The sequence below is a fragment of the Auxenochlorella protothecoides genome (assembly GCF_000733215.1).
Source record: "Auxenochlorella protothecoides strain 0710 unplaced genomic scaffold scaffold122, whole genome shotgun sequence".
In the NCBI taxonomy this organism is placed as follows: Eukaryota; Viridiplantae; Chlorophyta; class Trebouxiophyceae; order Chlorellales; family Chlorellaceae; genus Auxenochlorella; species Auxenochlorella protothecoides.
In genome coordinates, this window is record NW_011934146.1 from 1 (window position 1) to 16,590 (window position 16,590).

Genomic DNA, 16,590 nt, shown 5'->3' on the forward strand with positions numbered 1-16,590 from the left:
AGCAAGCAGGCCGTCATCCCGGAGAAGTATGTGCTCATGATGGAGCCGGACCACATCTGGGTCAGGCCCATGCCCAACCTCATGAAGAATGACAGGTGGGGTGACTGGATGTACACATTGATGGGAATCTGGTATGAGGGTCATATTTCATATCTCACGAACGCCGCCCACCCTCTTCACCACCGTGTATGGAGTGCAGTCAGCATGTCCTCACTTGATGGTCCATGCACAAGATGGATGTCACTGCATGCTGCAGACTCCCTCTGTACATCTGGCCTCAGCCACAGTGTCAAGAGCCCGGCAAACCTACCCACCTGCATGTCCTCTACCAGGCCCACGGGGTGGCCCTTTTGGTATATGGAGCCGTCCATGAGCTACCAGCTGAAGACCGTACGCAAGTACGTGGGGCCTCTGACACGGGAGGAGATAGAGAAGAAGGTGGCACCCACAGGTGGGATGGATGGCTGATTGTGGGAGTCAGGCCAGAGACAGGGAGCAGAGTGCCTGCCGTCAAGCCAGGCTGTGGTTGCGCCAGGCCCAGCACCCAGCCCTTGACCCGACGCAAGGGTTCCCACGGTCCATTCGCGCCGGCTCACGGTGCGAGCACGCTGCTTCGCGATCTGAGCACGCCGGCGCACGGTGCAAGCAGCTTGGCACCCGCCGCCTGGGCCGCCCATGCACCCCTCCGCCCTGCACCGCGCAGGGTCCTCCCCCATGTTCATGACCATGGCTGACCTGAAGAAGGTCGCCCCGCTGTGGCTGGCGTACGGCACCCTCATCCATGCCGACAAGGATGCCGTGGAGGTGAGGAGGAGGCCGTCCCTCGATCTGCGGCTGGGCTGCTGGAAAGGAAACGGCTGCTGGGCCTCGGGGGCGGCGCCTGGCTCGGACCGGGGTCTGGGCTCGAGGGCGTCATGCACTCGTGATCCCCAACCCTCCTCTGGAGCCGCGGCCCTGCTCCTTTGGCCTTCTCAAGATCAGCACTTGAGGGGGATACCTCCATGCACACAGCGGCCTGCTCTGCACCTCGCTGCATTTGAACTCCGTTGGGCTCCGTGGCGCTGCACTTTCACTGCAGTGCACCAGAGTCTCGGGATCCACATGCAGTCACTCATTCACAGCGAGGTTCAACCATGCCCTCACAGGTGTGGGGCTTCGTGCACGAGATGTATGCCTTCATCATCGGCATGTACCACGCAGGCATCCACGACGTGGATCTGGACATGAAGGTGGGAGGGGCGGGGCGGGGATGCACGGGCGCTGCGCCGTCGCCGATGCTCAGGATGACCCCGTGGCGGAGGGCCTGCCAACCAGGCAGCCGCCACCGTATGCCCCCCGTGCGCAGATAATGAGCCAACCCCCCTACGGCCCCGTCCACCTCGAGCCTTTCTACCTGCTGCACTACACCTATGCCTGGGAGTATGATGCCCAAGGTGCGGCACCACTCCTGGGGGCCATGTGGGGGCCAGAAGGCTCTGCCTCCTACCCAAGGCATGCACCTCAGACTGAACACATAGGCCCCAGCTCCCATCCACCCTGACCACTGCAGGCAACCACGACCCAAGTGGGTGGTAAAGGGAGCAGGGGAGGGTGGCACATGGACGCCACGGGACTTGTGACAGCCAGGGGTGGTGCTGCGAGGGAGCTGACTGGCAGTGCCATGTGATCAAAGGTCTGCCGGACCACTTGTGCCCAAGTGGGATGCACCTGCGCTCTTGCAGTCAGGTCCCGTTGCCACGCAATGCAGGGGACGACTCATTCTATCGCTATGACAAGCGGAACTACTACGAGTCCATCCAGCCCAGGAAGCTGGCACCCCCACCCAACAACATCAAGAATGAGCAGGTGTCTGAGACTGCGCGCTTGCTGCCATGGGGCTGTTTTGAGCACGCTCAGCTGTCTGTATCTGAAGAAGCGGGGAGCTGTGTGGAGTCAAGACTGGAATTTGCGCCGCTCGTAACCAACAACCCAGCCTGGACTGTATGGCGCGCTGATTGCAGGTGTGGTTCCTGTATGATGCCTTCGTGGAGGCGATGAATGCCCTGCCGGCGTGGGACAGCTATGAGGAGGCCAAGGCCGCAAGCCAGCTGTGGAACGGGGTCTTGGCCACCTCCGCCGCAACCTAGCCGCTGCAGGCAGGGAAGCCTAGGGAACCCAAGACGTTTGGACCGCGGCAGCAGTTTTAAAACCCATGGGATAGTAGCGGTCCTGTGTAGTGTCGTGTCAGCCTATCAAGGGTTCAGGAAGAGCTCTGTCCAGCGCCATGAATGCCTCGAGAGCTTGGCACTGCAAGCATCCTCTGTTCAGCAAGCCCGCAGGACAGTCTTGATGATTTACTCTTGGTGGGTAGTATGTGCTGAGTGCTTGCACACCATGCAGTGACAATAAATCTGTGGCACATTGACACCAAGATTTCAGCCAGGCTCCCCAACGAGGAGCCTTAGGCTTGTACAGCTTCAGTCTGGTTACAAGACTGGCAAGGTGTCGGCGAGACAGCCAATCTTCCGCTAAACTGGGGAAACATGGCCACGTATCCTGGCAGGTGCATGTTCTTGGCAGTCCCTGAGGAAGTTCCAGAGATGCAAACCTCACTGCCCCTCCCTTAACGCAACAGGAACTCACTGGTATACGAACTTAGGCGCAAGTGTGAGATCTAAGAACGTACCATTGCCAGAACTGCCTCCGGAAGATTTATAGACCTCTTGGGATCTGATCTGTGCACACTTGGATCTCACTCGATTGATACAGCTGTACTCTCTGCAAAAGCCTTCAGGCACACATGCACTGCACATATGTTGCATACTGTATCATCCTACATATGCTAGGATGATACACACTTCGGTATAGAGCCTAGTCATGGGCGGGACTGTCACGGTTGCCTGATCCAGCCTTGGAGGACTCTCCAACTATGAGAAGAAAGAGTCCCCCAGTCCGAGGAGCGGATGGGCAAGGCATAGTGCCCTCGACCAGACTTAATAAACGGGAGATTGCCTTGTAATGATGATTCGTCCTTGAATTCTGGACTCGAGGTCCAGTAGGAGTGTAGACTCTCCCCCGGAGCATGCCACCTCGCCGGGCAGGCAGACGTCCAACCAACCTATTCTTCATGGGTCTCCTCTCGTTTCTTTCCCTGACTCTTCTCCTCACTGCAGTGCGGATCTCCGTTGCCACCTCCTCCCCGGGCCTTCAGGCCCTGCGGCTGAATGAGCGGGCTGTCCTGGGTATGAATACTGTGGGGGCCAGGTCGGGTTCCGATCGTGTCGGATGCTTGTGGAGTGTGGCAGAGGGCCCCTGCTTGATTCTCATAGGAGTATAATGTGTTCGACTCCCTAATTTTGCAGGCGAGGCTTCTGACGGGCTGGGAACCCAGGCCGCCCTGGACCCTGGCAGCGTGCCGTCCGGCACAGCTGTCAACCAGACCTCAGCCACAGCAGTGGATGCGGCCCGCAAAGCCACCAGAACCGTGCCCACCCAACCAGCGACCCCAATGAAGACTGCTATTAAACTGGAGGATGATGGGTTCTATGGGCGGAAGTACCAGCTGGGACAGTGCTGGATTCGTGAGCATTCAGAGTGAGTTGTTGGAGGGTCTGCCTGCTCAATGGCAAGGCTTATCTGTTGGCCTGCAACTGCCTTTCTTCGACCACCATGAAAGCTCCGTAAGCAAGAAGAGCTTACCCAGTGCCTGTATGATTGCACGTTTCCAGCATCCCTCGAAGCATCAAGATGATGTCCATGGGGGGCGGTCACTGCCATCCCTGGTTCCCTGTCCAATAGTCGGTCGGGAGAGTATCTGGTGAACGGCTGGGACCTCAAACTCAACACAACAGCAGAGTGCTGCCAGGCCTGTGCTGACTACAAGCCTGTCAAGGAAAAGAGCTTTGCTCCGTGCAATGGTGAGCCACCTCCTCCACGCAGCGCCCCTCAATTGTTGTGGTATTAATGATTGAGCACGCAGCCGGGCATTGTCTGAGGTGTTGATGCCCAGCCGACTTTTAGTTTTCACTAGAGGCTGTTTTGCATTGTTGTGTGAAGGTTTTTGTTATTGCCTCCCTTGCAACCGTGCTGGATTGCTCAACCCCGAATGGCTCAAGGACTTGCCAACCATTCCAAGGCAGCACTGCAAGAGCCACCCACTCGTGCAGATTGACTCCCTCTCACACTGTTCCACCTCCCCTCCATGCAGTGTGGAATTACTGCGATGGCTCCAACTCCAATTGCACTGCAGGCCACTGCTGGCTCAAGTACCAGGCGAGTCAGGGAACTTGGAATGAGTAGATTGTGCCTGTGCCCTTGTCAATGTGCCTCCAGCAAGCGGGCTGCGGATATTGAGCTGGCCGAGCCATGGATGCAAGACTGCAGTCAAAAGCAGTAGTTCCCTCAGCCGCCTAGTTACCCCCACCTCTGCACTCTTCCCCTTGCACAGCCCCGCCCCTGGGGCATGCACGTTATTTCGCATCCAAGTCAAGGGGGCATGTCTGGAACCATCATCCCTCCACCAGAACTTCCAGTCAGCACTGTGGTAAGGGCCGGCAGTGTGAGGTGGGTGGGGCAGGGCTGCACTCCAGTTCCTCCCCCCCTGCGCCATCTCCAGCGCCTGCTGGCACATGGGATGTTGTCAGGGATCTGCTCCATCTGGATCGTCAGAGCAGGCTGCCAGATCGCACACTTTGCGTCAGGCATCTCCGCCCAGGGTATAAACCCCGCTCTCCATCGTCTCACACCCTTTTCCGCAGAAACCTGGCGATGACCGGAGCTATCATATTGTGGTCTCCGCCCAGGGCGAAGCGGTGCACTGGCAGATGCGCATCAACTACTACCACTACAAGAAGGTCAAGAAGCAGTGCCAGGCTCAGCCCAAGTGCGAGGTAGGGCGCCGGGCTGCGCAGAGCAGTGTATGTATCTGATGCACAGGCTCGACTGCAAGGGCGGCAAAGGGGCGTAAGGATCTTGCGTATGAACAAGACTCGATGACCAAGAGATTGGCATGGCAATGGATGCCACTCAGCAGCCTGTAGAGGAGCTGCTGACTTCCCTGTGAGACCGCGCCCCCCTCAGCCGACGACCCTGTGAGTCAGGGTACTGTGGCACCCCCGATCCCCGACAGCGTTGTTGCATGCGCTGCGTCCTGGGTCCTGGGTGAAGTGTCCATTCTCCACTCCAACACCCCCCCCCCCCCCCCCCCCCCCCCCCCCCCCCCCCCCCCCCCCCCCCCCCCCCCCCCCCCCCCCCCCCCCCCCCCCCCCCCCCCCCCCCCCCCCCCCCCCCCCCCCCCCCCCCCCCCCCCCCCCCCCCCCCCCCCCCCCCCCCCCCCCCCCCCCCCCCCCCCCCCCCCCCCCCCCCCCCCCCCCCCCCCCCCCCCCCCCCCCCCCCCCCCCCCCCCCCCCCCCCCCCCCCCCCCCCCCCCCCCCCCCCCCCCCCCCCCCCCCCCCCCCCCCCCCCCCCCCCCCCCCCCCCCCCCCCCCCCCCCCCCCCCCCCCCCCCCCCCCCCCCCCCCCCCCCCCCCCCCGGGGGGGCACCTGGCAGGCGCTCGCTGGCGTGGACCGGAGCTACCATGTTGTGGTTTCTGCGCAAGGCCAATCCGTGCACTGGCAGATGCGCATCAATTACTACCACTACAAGAAGGCAAAGCGGGCGTGTGCCAAGCTGCCCATATGCCACGTGAGACAGACGGGAGGTAGCGTCATGCACATTGCCCCCCGCTGAAGGAGAAGGGATCCGGGTGGCCATGCAACCCCCCTTTCCTTCCTCTCAAGAGGGTTTCTAAGTGGCATGGCTTTGCCAAGCCCACTGCCGATCCCACTTGCGGGGCCCCGGACCCGGCCCGACGGGTGAGAACAAGTAGCCAGCCGTGGCATTGTATATTGATTCCACTGCTCTTACCCCCCACCTCCTCCTCTCTTCTGCCAGATGGGCGGCTACACGCGGCTGCTGCACTCTGGGAAGCCGGACGACCTCATGTACGAGATCCCCACCTATGTGGTGGACAAGCTGCCCGAGGGCCTGGAGGACCCAACCTACCTGGCCCTGAACCGGCCCTATGCCTTCATGCAGTGGAGCAAGCAGGCCGTCATCCCGGAGAAGTACATCTTCATGATGGAGCCGGACCACATCTGGGTGAGGCCCATGCCAAACATCATGATCAACGACAGGTGGGGCGGCGGGGGATGCGGGAGGAAATGGAGGAGCCTGCGCGCACGGCACACTCATTTTGCTCTCATCGATCCGGGAAGAAATTGGCTTCCCGCTGCATGGGCCGAGGGTGGTCGTACACAGGTATTCTGCAAAATATTGCAATCATTTGTTGGCCCCCGCACCAACACCCATGCCTCACAACTTGTACACGGTCCAGGCCCATCGGCTACCCTTTCTTCTACATGGAGCCAGCCACAAGCGGGATGCTGAAGGTCATGCAAAAGTTCCTAGGGCCGTTGAGCCGCTCGGAAATCGAGCAGAAGGTGGCCCCATTGGGTGAGCGGATGGAGGGTGGATGGACTGAGTCAGGGCATGTGGCAGCATGCCCTCCTTGCCCGGAGAGGGTGCCTGCTGTGCATGGCACTTGCGCCATCTGTCTTCAAGCCACCCCGAGCTGTCTCCCTACCTGCAGGGAGCTCGCCCATGCTCATCACAATGGGCGACCTCCAAAAGGTGGCCCCCCTCTGGCTGGCCTATGGCACCATCATCCACAAGGATGTCGAGGCCAACAAGGTGGGGCTGCTCGAGTGCCGCTGGGTGGGGGGGGGGGGGGATTTTGGGGCGTTTCGCGGCCTGACAGGCTGCCAGTGGCTGAGTCTATGTCGTCCCGTCCATCTGCTGGCGCCATCCACCCAGCATGTGCGCTGAACTGCAGGGTGTTCCACCGTTGAGCGGTTGCAACCTGTTTGCCCTTCACTCGCAGGCGTTTGGTTTTGTGAAAGAGATGTACGCCTTCATCATTGGGCTGTACCATGCTGGGATCCTGGACACTGATCTCTCCCCAGAGGTGATGGGTTGTTTTCCTGTGGAAGGGAGAGGGATGAGGAGGGTCCGCCTTTGGGCTCTTTCACATGTGCGCTGTCACGGCTGGCCGCATGCCCCTTTGGCAGGGATCCACACCATGCCATCCGCATCACTCCCTGCCCACACCTTCACTCGACAGATGATGGCCCAGCCTCCATATGACAACCTCTACATGGGCGCATACTATATTATGCACTACACCTATGCCTTTGAGTACAGGGAGGATGGTACGCAGGGAGTGAGAGGGAAGAAAGGGAAGCTGGGGTTTTAGCTTGGCTTGCCAGAGTGCTTGCTTGTCGTCCCAAGTGCCTCTCTCACTTCCCTGTGTCAATCCCGTGCCCATCCTCCCCGCACCACAGGAAGCCACTGGGGATGTGAGTTGCAGCTTGGCAAAGGGAGGGCCGGCATCGTTTGCTATGCCAAGCTCTGCCTTCGTGGATCCCCCGCAATGCACCTGGCTTGCATTATTTCCTCGCGACTAACATGCAGCACTGAAGGGCCTGCCTCTCCACCCCCAAACCCTCGTCGCAGCGTACGACGCTCCTTACCGTTACGACAAGCGCAAGTATGCTCACGTCATTCAGCCGAGGAACCTGACGATGCCGCCCGCCGGAGTGCAGAACGATCAGGTCGGGAAGGAAGCACAGCAGGTTTTGGTAGCCTGGCAACAGGCCAGGCGTGGTTCTGTGGTCTCCTCGTCAGGGGTCTTCAAAGCCCGATGCAAATGGCGACTTCCCCTCCCATTCCGCGCAACACCTCCCCTCCTGCCCCTTGGCACAGGTATGGTGGGTGCTGAACGCCATGAAGGAGGCGATGAATGCCATCCCGGACTGGGACCAGTACGAGAAGGACAAGGTGGCCAAAAAGCTTTGGAACGGCGTGTTGTGAGCTTGCATGGGCCCGCGAACTGTGCGGCGCCCAGCCTGCTCGTGTTGCCAAGATTGTCTAGTTGCTAGTTTTATCACAAAGGTACTCGCGTACCTGTCTGCGCGTGTCTCTGTTCTCCGCGTGTCCATTCCAGTAAGAACCAGCCCATGCGTAGACAGCCCTGTCGAGGTCATCAATCAAAGGTGTCAGATCTCCAGACCTGCTGCGACCATCGCAGCATGCGGAGCAAGGAAGCAACGAGTGTGTCGGCATGCAGTGCACCAATGCAAGGAGCATCGGCATGCAAAATAACCATTTGTAAAACCTTAATTCTCATCAAATCTGGCCTTGGCCCCGACCTCTGTCGTGCGCCTCACGATGCTGCGGTGCGCCTTAGCCCTCGTGCCGAGGCCCAGCGTGGCATTGCAGGGCTGGATCCCGGCGGTGCGATGCTTTGCGGTGGGAGGCAACCATATGGCCCTCATAAGGGAGCTCCGAGAGGCGTCCGGTGCCCCCATCTCGGACGTGAAGGCTGCCCTGCAGCAGGCCGACTGGGACATGGGTGAGTCATGGGTATGGTCAGGGTGTCGGGAGCGGCCGCCCCCCAATATGGCAACGCTGACCCCTGGCACAAGTAGAGTGCCCACGCATTCAATCCCTGGTCGTTGCTAGACCTGGCTGCTCAGGAGCTGAGGAGGAAGGGCGTCGCCTCTGCTGGGAAGAAAGCAACGCGCACGGCAGCAGAGGGCCTGGTGGGCGTTGCGTCCAGCGAGCTCGGCGCAGCGGTAGTAGAGGTGAGCACAGGCCTCGTGCATGCGAAGGTCGGATCCGAGTGCATTGCGCCTGTTGCAGCCCAGCCGGTGAGGGCTGTCCGCCCCTCAACCGACGCCGCCTCCTTCACCCACCCTGGCAGGTCAACAGTGAGACCGACTTCGTCCCCCGCAACGACAATTTCCGGGCCCTGGTTCGAGCCGCCGCCGCAGCCGCCCTGGAGGTCGCACCTGCAGGGCCCGCCCCCTCCCCGAGCCACGGTCTGCCCCTGGATCGGCTGCTGTCTGCCAAGACGCCAGGCGGCGAGAGGTGAGCAAATTGTTGATCCTGCCATGTCGGGAGTGGCCCCACATGCACGAACTGCGCTGCGCCGATCCGCATGCCAGCAGGCGCTCTGGCGCGTCACCCCCATGTGCTGCTGTTGGCCACCCCCTCCTCAAATTCCGTTCGATCCGAATCTACCCGTCGCAACTCCCGATCACCCTCGCCAGCCTCGAGAACGCGGTGGCCAACGTGGCCGGCATGGTGCGCGAGAATGTGCGCCTGCGCCGCGCTTTCTTCCTGCCCCGGCCCACTGGCGGCGTGGTGGCCTCCTACCTGCATCAGGGCGCGGGGGAGGGGCTGGGCAGGATCGCGGCCCTCGTTGTCCTGGCCCCCCGCGACCCCGGAACCGAGTTGGCCGGGCCGGCCGCCGAGGCCGCCGCCGACCTGGCGCGCAAGCTGGGCATGCAGGTGGTGGCCAGCGCGCCGCGCTTTCTCGACCGCGAAGGCGTGGACCCCGTGGCCGTGGAGGAGGAGCGGCAGGTCCTGCGAAGCCAGGCCCTGGGCTCAGGCACGCTGGGAGCGGAGCGCTTTTCCAGGGGGTGGGGTTCAGGGGTTGTGACCGCTGGAGGCGCGGTATGGAGATTGTGCGTCCATGCAATGTCTTGAAGGGGCCTGGGCCTGGCAGTTGCAGACAGGGGATAGTGGCACAGCAAGGGCTGGCTTGGCGCCGGGCACGGCGCCCGAGTGCTTGGCAAGATCCGCGAGTCGCATTGGCGGCCTGCAGCCATCCTGGCTCCCTTTTCAGAACTCCAAACAGCATCTTCTCTCCACCCCTGTGCAGGCAAGCCGGCGTCCATCGTAGACAAGATGGTGATGGGGCGCTTGCAAAAGTTCTACCAGGAGGTGTGCCTCCTGGAGCAGCCATTCGTCATGGACGACTCCAAGAGGGTGAGCGGGGGAGTCTGGTGGGAGGCCTGTGAGAGGCAGGTGGGCGAGAGGCAGGGGTAAGGCAACAGGGTCCACACAGGAAGAGCCACTAGGAGGGCTATGCACGCTTCATCCATCAACTGTTCTTAGTGCGTGTTCCACCCTGGACGCATCCCCCGCCACCCCTCTGGCCCAGGTGCAAGACGTGGTGAGGGAGCTGGGCGAAGCGCTGGGAGTGCCCCTGCACCTTCCGGCCTTCCTGCGGGTGAAGGTGGGGGAGGGCGTGGACAGGGACGACAAGGACTTTGCTGCTGAGGTCGCAGCCACGCTGGCTGAGGCTGGCAAGGCCTGAGACGGGCGCAAGCTGTGCCTGTATTTCCTTTCGTTTGATGGGTTTTCGTACACGCCCATCGTCACCTCTGTGTCCAGAGGTCCTGTTCACTTCATCACTGCCACTGCCTCCTTTTTACCATTCTGTCGTTTGCAAGGCAATCCTTCCCACACAAGGTGCATGCAGCGTGGGAGCAGGGAATGTGTGAGAAGCGACTTTCAGCGCCTCATGAGGCAGACAGTCCTTTTGGGAAGCCAAGCCTGACACAGACAAAACCTCAGGTGCAGGGTTTTCGTCGCAGTCTTTGTGGTGCGATGCTGAGTGTCTCTCAGATCCTGCACGTGAAGCTGTCGTCTGAGGGGCCGGCTCACAATGCTTGCTGCCGGGTACAGCAGCAGGCGACTGGGTGAAGGTCTGCATACAGGTTACAGCCTTGTGTGCTGGCGCCGCGTCTAGTCCATGCGGCCATACAGCCACTCCAAGATGGTCTGCATGGCGTCACTCTGTTCCAGGTCGAACATGCCCTCCCGCTCAGGCAGCAGGGTGACATCGGTGTCCAGGGCGGGCAGCGCAAGGTTGCGCTCCTGGATGTCCCTCAGCCTCTTCTGGTACACGCGGTGTGAGGTGTAGGCAAACCTGCACATGTGCATGCGTTGGGGAGCCATCAGCAAAAGCCGGAGTTTGACTTCGAGGGGCCTGCTGGGATCTTGATGTGCAGATCAGGAGAGAGGTGGAGGGCCGCCATGCACCTTCCACGATGAACCAGCGGCCGCAGGCCATCTTCTGGAGCATCGCACCCCCAGGTGGGGGCATGCTGCATCACACGTGGCCCACTCTGACAAGGGGAAGAGGATGCTCGGCCCTTCCTCTACCACTCACAACCATGCCCCTCCTCACCTCCTCCAGAACCTGCCGATGTTCCTCTGCAGCCGCTCAATCTCCTCCTGGGGCACGGCCTTCAGGATCTCGGGCAGCCGGCCGACCTCGTCAAACCCGACGCGTACTGGGTGGTCGCCCGGGGGAGAGCCCATGTGAGAGTTCTGCCAGAGAGATAGACATGTGTATGCGCAGCATCACCAATACTGCCGCCCCGAGCCCCATGCCTCACTCGACACATCTGCTTCATCGATGATGTTGGAGAGAATGGGCTTCACATTGTCCATGATCGCGACTGGGATGCAGCCGTGGAGGATAGCATCCTCATACCGTGACGTCCAGCCATCCCCTGGGGTGCAGGGAGTGGGGGAGGGTTGGACCAATTCTACACATGGTGTGAGGGCCCAGGCTTGAAGGGGATGGGACGATCCCAGAGTCTGGCAGTGCACCCGAGCAATGCGTGTGAGGCTTTGCAGAGAAAGCAGGAGGTCAGCTGCCGCCATGCCTAGCTTGGGAAGGCCCCCTCCTTTCCCCCCCTTTCCCCCTCGACTTGCCGATGATGGCCAGGCAGAAGGTGGACTCGACCAGGAACTCGCTGTACGTCTTCTGTGTGACATTCGTGTTGTCCAGGATCAGAATGTTGTGCGCCCCGGCCCAGTCCTCTTCCCACGCCTGGCGGGCGAGCTTCTGGCGCACACCCCGTGAGTAGGGCAGGTTCTCGAACTGCGTCGGGGCAGGGGGGAGGGAGACCGGGGTGTGATGGGGCGGGGGAGTCCGAGGGGGTTGCAGGGCCGGCATTCACGGGGACACTTACACTGGAGGGTGTGAATTCGGGCCGCGCCCGAGCGACAGGGAGCGGCCCCCAGCCCCAGCCCCGCCCGATCACCTGCATCCTGCCCTTGAAGAAGCCGAGGCGGGTGCGGGGGACGGGTGGGTAGCCCAGGAGCGGGGACCGAGCGTAGTGCTTCGGGGAGCGCATGGTGGGCACCACCAGATCTGGGGGATTCGTGTGGGGAGGGGGCGTCGAGGCGAGGCCATGCAGCGCCGGCTGCTCTGTTGCAAATGGTCGTGCGCTGCGTCAGGGAGGAGCCGGCTGCACGCCACGCATGGAGTTGGGAATTCATGCCACCACCAGGCAACCTCCCTCCGAGAGCCATCAGCACGCCCTGCCTTGCCCTCGGGGCCCTCGCCTTTGACGGGGTCATAGCAGGGGCCCTTGGTGATGCGGTGGAGGTTGCCCTTGGGTGCGTACAGCGGGTGTGAGATGTTGAGCGAGTAGTTGTCGGGACCTGGGAGGGTGGCCAGGGGGCAGCGGTGACGTGAGGTCTGCCTGGCTGGTTCCGGCCGTGGCCCCGGGAGCTGTGGGCACCGAGTTCCCGGTGACATGGACCCAAGTCTGGGCCTGTGGGACGATTCCCCCCCCAAGGGGCGCTCGCACCATAGCCCGTCCAACTGGTGTGGTTGTGGTCTGTCCTGCCCCAGTGGGAGAAGATGATGGAGGGGCGGATGACGTTTGGGACCCAGCAGGAGCCCTCGTCGTGTGTCGCCAGCTGCGCAGGGGGGCCGGGGATGCACGGGGCGCTGAGGACGGGGCGGCGGCGGCGAGTGGACCTGGCCGCGACTCCCCATCAGAGCCGTGCCCTGTACCCCGCAGCATGCCACGGATCGGATGCGGTTGCGTGAGCATGCTGGCACTGCCCCGCCACGTACCCAGATGTGGTCCCTCCCCCCCTTTCGATTCCAGTAGGGGTAGTGCGCCCGGATCCAATGGAAGGCGTCCTCCAGCAGGCCGCCGGCCTGGACGGTGCGCCCTCCATCTGGGTCGGCCATGGGGGGGTAGGGGGTGTGAAGGGTGTTCCTGGCGCGCGCCGCGCAGGCAGGTGCGCCGTCTGCGCTGGGCCCTGCCTCGCCGGACCCCCCCACCTCGTGGGCCGGCGGCCACCACGGCAGAGCTACCCCCAGGGGCGCGGTGGCGGGGGAGGCGCCCCACCGCTGCTTCGGGCCGGGCAGACCCTCCCACAACATCGCGCGGGCTTCTGCGGAGCATTACACCAACCTTGCCCTCCCCCCCTGCGGCCACACCCACATGAGAGCGGGCTGTGGTAGTAGGGCCCGTCGCCAAAGTTCTGGACCGGCATGATGAGGCAGCTTGTGTACACGGGGACGTAGAAGAAGTCGGCCTCCTGCAGGGTCAGAGACGGGTCACTGGGCTGGCCCTTGTGGCCATCCGGCTGGCATTCCCTGGTCAAAGCACTGTCTGGGAGGAACAGAGGGCCATCCCCTGCGCGCCCTCCTGGCCCCACCCATGCAGGCACGCCCCGCACCAAGCCTCCCGCATGGCAGAGCGCCCACCTCTGGATCCAGGGTCCGATGGGGGCTTTGCAGCAGCATCTCATGCAGCCCCATCTCGAGCTGGTAGTAGTTGTGGTCCTTGAAGTCTGTCACATTCCCCCCGGTGAACTGACGGTGGTTGCAGAATCCCCTGCATGGAAATGAGGGGAGGGGGGGAGAACGGCTCAGGAGCTGGAGAGGGGGAGCCGGATGGCATGCCGCGTGGAAGCTGCCCGGCGGCGCGCCGGCGAGAGGAGGACAGCTCCGCGAGTCGGCGCCCTGCCTCCCCCCATCCAGGCATGCTGTGGCCCAAATTTCCCCCGCGTCGCCATCCGGTCCAAACGCCCGTGCGCCTCACCCGTCCACCCGGTACTGGAGCATGCGTGAGGCGTACTCCTCCGGCATCTCGTACACCCAGATGAGGGGCCGCAGGCGGGTGGCGTTGGCGGCCGGCTCGTGGGTGGCGGGGGTGTACACCATGTCTGCAATCCAGGGTCGCTCCACCTCCAGGCCTGGCGGCAGAGGAGAGGCGGGCCCCGAGAGGCAGCGGAGTGTCCAGGGAGCAGTGGTGGGTGCTGGGAGGGGGCCACGGCCAAACACCCGCCAGCTTTGGTTTGCTGGCCCATCCATGCCAGGCAGAACAGGGGTCGACCCCAGCAGCCACCCGCCCCACCTGGCGAGTCCTCGACGCCCTCCATGCGATATGCGCAGTCGTGGCCGAACCAGCCCTTGTGGCACTGGCAGTACCCTATGTAGCACTCCCCATGGCCTGTGGGCATGGTGCAGGTGAGGCAATGGGTCGAGGGATCAACCGGGTACTGCCAGTGTCGGCTTATGCTTCTGCGCAGGCATTTGGTTTCGCTCAGGGGGCCGCAGGCAACATGTGATGCAGCGCAGAGTTCCCCATTCTACTCTCCAAGGCAGCAGCACGGGGCAGAGCCTCTTCCCCAGCGGCCCTCCACACACCATTGCACTGATTCACGCAGGTGTGCTCGTAGATCGTCTCGCAGGTGGCACCCGAGATGCCATCCTGCATGAAACCATGACCAAGGGAGAGGAGCTCGCAGCGGTCGGTGGGTGATGGCGCCACCTTGTTAAGAGAGGCTCTGCCCAGGGCTCCCTGACTCCCATGGGCAACCCGCGAGTTCTATGGACAATCAGTGCATGTCGAGAGGGCAAGGGTACACCCCTGGTACATGCGCCGCGGTCCTCATGCGGCCTCGGGGGTCCAGGCGGTGAGCGATTGGGCACGGCATGTTCGTGGGGACTCAATGCGTGGTCACCACAGGGGCCCTGACCCCATTCCCCGCACCATCCCTCCTCACCTGATAGCAGTCACACCTCCCCGCTGGGTGCTCGGCATTGCACCAGCCCGTTTTATCATTGAACAGGAAATCGTAGTCGACAGTGCCCCATCGGATGGGGAAACCTTCCTTGTCCTGGCAGGGTGCGTTGCACACAGAGTTGCCAAGCAGGCGCTTGCTTTCCGGTGTGCCGGGTGCACCTTCCAACCCATTGCTGAGAAGCAACCATGGGTGGACGGCAGAGGGGCGGGTGCAGCGTCCCTGCCTGGCACACTCCTCTGCCGCCTCCAGGCCATTCCCAGCCGCCTCAAACAGCTCACCTGCTTTGGCTGGCACCATTGCCCCATGGGCCGACCCTTCCGGATGGGGGGCGCGCCTGGCGGGATGGAATGTGCGATGGCAGGCTGTGAGGGGTGCATCTGAGCTCCTCAGCCCCACCACAGGAACGGGGACGCCTTGCCCAGCCCCATCGCTACCCTCACACATCAAAGCCGCATGTGCTACCTGGCGCGGACCCACCTGGGAGTGAATGTTCTCCAGGCGGGATGCGACCGTACTTGGTGTCGGAGGGGCAGTAGCAGAGCGAGATGTCGTCGTCGCAGGTCCCCGCACACAGCGAGCTGCGGCCGCCGGCGATGGGGTGATATTCGGTGCCCTCCTCCACCCTGAACTCCGTCAGGTTGACCTTGGGGTCCAGCCTGGTGAAGCCCCACTGACGGGTCTCGTGGGTGCAGGGGCGGCGCTCGCGCGTCAGGCAGCCTTCCCCAGTCCAGCCCGCTGGGCACTGGCAGAAGCCCTTGAAGGCCACGCACTTCCCAGCATGGTTGCAGTCCCTCAGGCAGCTCATGGTGCCCTTGAGGGGGGACACCGCTGGCATGGGTTGCTGCTGAGCAAAGGCCTGGCACCCGGAACCCATGAGGCCCCCGCACAGGGCAACCGCCTCGGAGGGGCTCGACGAGTAGGTCTGGACCAGGTTGCTCGCCTTATGCGCCTGGAATGGGTGGGTGTTGGAAGACCATGATCCCACGAGTCAAGTGATCCCTCAACCCGACTTGCGACCGCCGTCACTTGGCAGGAAACTCACCACCGCCTCCCACACGGTGGACGCATGCGCCCTGGCCTCGTCCATGCCTAGGGGATACGACCGCCACACTCCCATAAATATCACTGCCGATGCTAGAAGCATGCCAATGCCGATGAGCTTGATTCTCTCTATGCGGGGGGCAGCCCGCCCCCTGTCTTCCGCGGATCCCATGGTCGACGCAGCCACCAGGCCGATCTCTGCTCAAACACTCTCGCAGTGCGATGTCATGCTGTATCCATCAACTTCATCGTGCTGCGCGCTGTATTTTTCGATCGTGCCGGAGCATGATGGCCTACTTCTTTGTTATGTGCCGGATTTTGCTCACCGGACACCTCACCCGTCAGTCAGATTCCGCTGGGTGGCGTGCCTACACCCCCAGCATCGCAGCTCACTGCTGGCATCGCTGAGCTCACAGCGATGACACAGGTCAACAATAGGAGCACTATTTTAACAGCATCCCAGATACCTTGGCCTGAGGGCCAAGCCACGTCGTCCCAACCTGAGGATGCACCTCCGCAGGAGCAATCCCAGGGTCTCGCCCCTGGCCATTGGTCTGTGGGTGTAAAAACATTGCATCCAGCTCAGCAAACAGGTCACACAGTGCAAGGGGGGGAGATATCAGGCGGGCGCGACGGTGGGGCGGTAGGGGATGCTGACGTCGGGCTGATCTGACTTGAGGTACTGCTCGGATTGCGCCTCCAGCAGCAGTGCCTGGCGGGTGGAGAGAGCGGGGTTGTCATTGGGGTGCCCAAGTGAGATGGAGCAGCACTCTGGCTACACACACACACACACCTCTTCTTCAGCGCCTCACGGTCTCTGGCACCTGCCTGCCAACC

At 62.5% G+C, this 16,590-nt stretch overlaps 5 protein-coding genes across 5 annotated transcripts in view; 2 read left to right on the forward strand and 3 right to left on the reverse strand.

The window, feature by feature from the left end:
* Positions 1-3,487: 3,487 nt before the first annotated feature.
* On the forward strand, positions 3,488-7,887 carry F751_0989 (hypothetical protein; the record flags this gene model as incomplete). The annotated part of the gene is made up of 12 exons (XM_011397861.1): positions 3,488-3,560; positions 4,187-4,255; positions 4,427-4,542; positions 4,737-4,868; positions 5,596-5,661; positions 5,911-6,152; positions 6,353-6,471; positions 6,608-6,708; positions 6,899-6,982; positions 7,139-7,226; positions 7,531-7,628; positions 7,780-7,887. The coding sequence occupies 12 exons, from the start codon at positions 3,488-3,490 to the stop codon at positions 7,885-7,887; spliced, it is 1,296 nt and encodes a 431-aa protein (XP_011396163.1).
* Positions 7,888-8,244: 357 nt separating this feature from the next.
* Positions 8,245-10,180, forward strand: F751_0990 (Elongation factor Ts, mitochondrial; the record flags this gene model as incomplete). The annotated part of the gene is made up of 6 exons (XM_011397862.1): positions 8,245-8,428; positions 8,539-8,660; positions 8,780-8,946; positions 9,129-9,505; positions 9,743-9,849; positions 10,025-10,180. The coding sequence occupies 6 exons, from the start codon at positions 8,245-8,247 to the stop codon at positions 10,178-10,180; spliced, it is 1,113 nt and encodes a 370-aa protein (XP_011396164.1).
* A 431-nt stretch (positions 10,181-10,611) lies between these two features.
* On the reverse strand, positions 10,612-11,322 carry F751_0991 (hypothetical protein; the record flags this gene model as incomplete). Its single annotated transcript, XM_011397863.1, has 3 exons — positions 10,612-10,795; positions 11,057-11,162; positions 11,268-11,322. 3 exons carry the CDS (start codon positions 11,320-11,322, stop codon positions 10,612-10,614), a joined length of 345 nt encoding a protein of 114 aa, XP_011396165.1.
* A 37-nt stretch (positions 11,323-11,359) lies between these two features.
* Positions 11,360-15,799, reverse strand: F751_0992 (putative glucuronosyltransferase; the record flags this gene model as incomplete). Its single annotated transcript, XM_011397864.1, has 15 exons — positions 11,360-11,384; positions 11,586-11,758; positions 11,922-12,031; positions 12,199-12,324; positions 12,474-12,585; positions 12,746-12,852; positions 13,122-13,218; positions 13,388-13,517; positions 13,725-13,878; positions 14,040-14,135; positions 14,333-14,396; positions 14,692-14,805; positions 14,991-15,046; positions 15,190-15,661; positions 15,755-15,799. 15 exons carry the CDS (start codon positions 15,797-15,799, stop codon positions 11,360-11,362), a joined length of 1,881 nt encoding a protein of 626 aa, XP_011396166.1.
* A 573-nt stretch (positions 15,800-16,372) lies between these two features.
* Positions 16,373-16,590, reverse strand: part of F751_0993 (ATP-dependent zinc metalloprotease FTSH 5, chloroplastic) — a gene marked incomplete at both ends in the record, with an annotated part of 5,012 nt that continues 4,794 nt past the window's right edge. The window contains one exon of the mRNA XM_011397865.1: positions 16,373-16,465. Within this exon, the coding sequence (XP_011396167.1) occupies positions 16,373-16,465 (93 nt within the window). The remainder of the gene's footprint in view (positions 16,466-16,590) is intronic.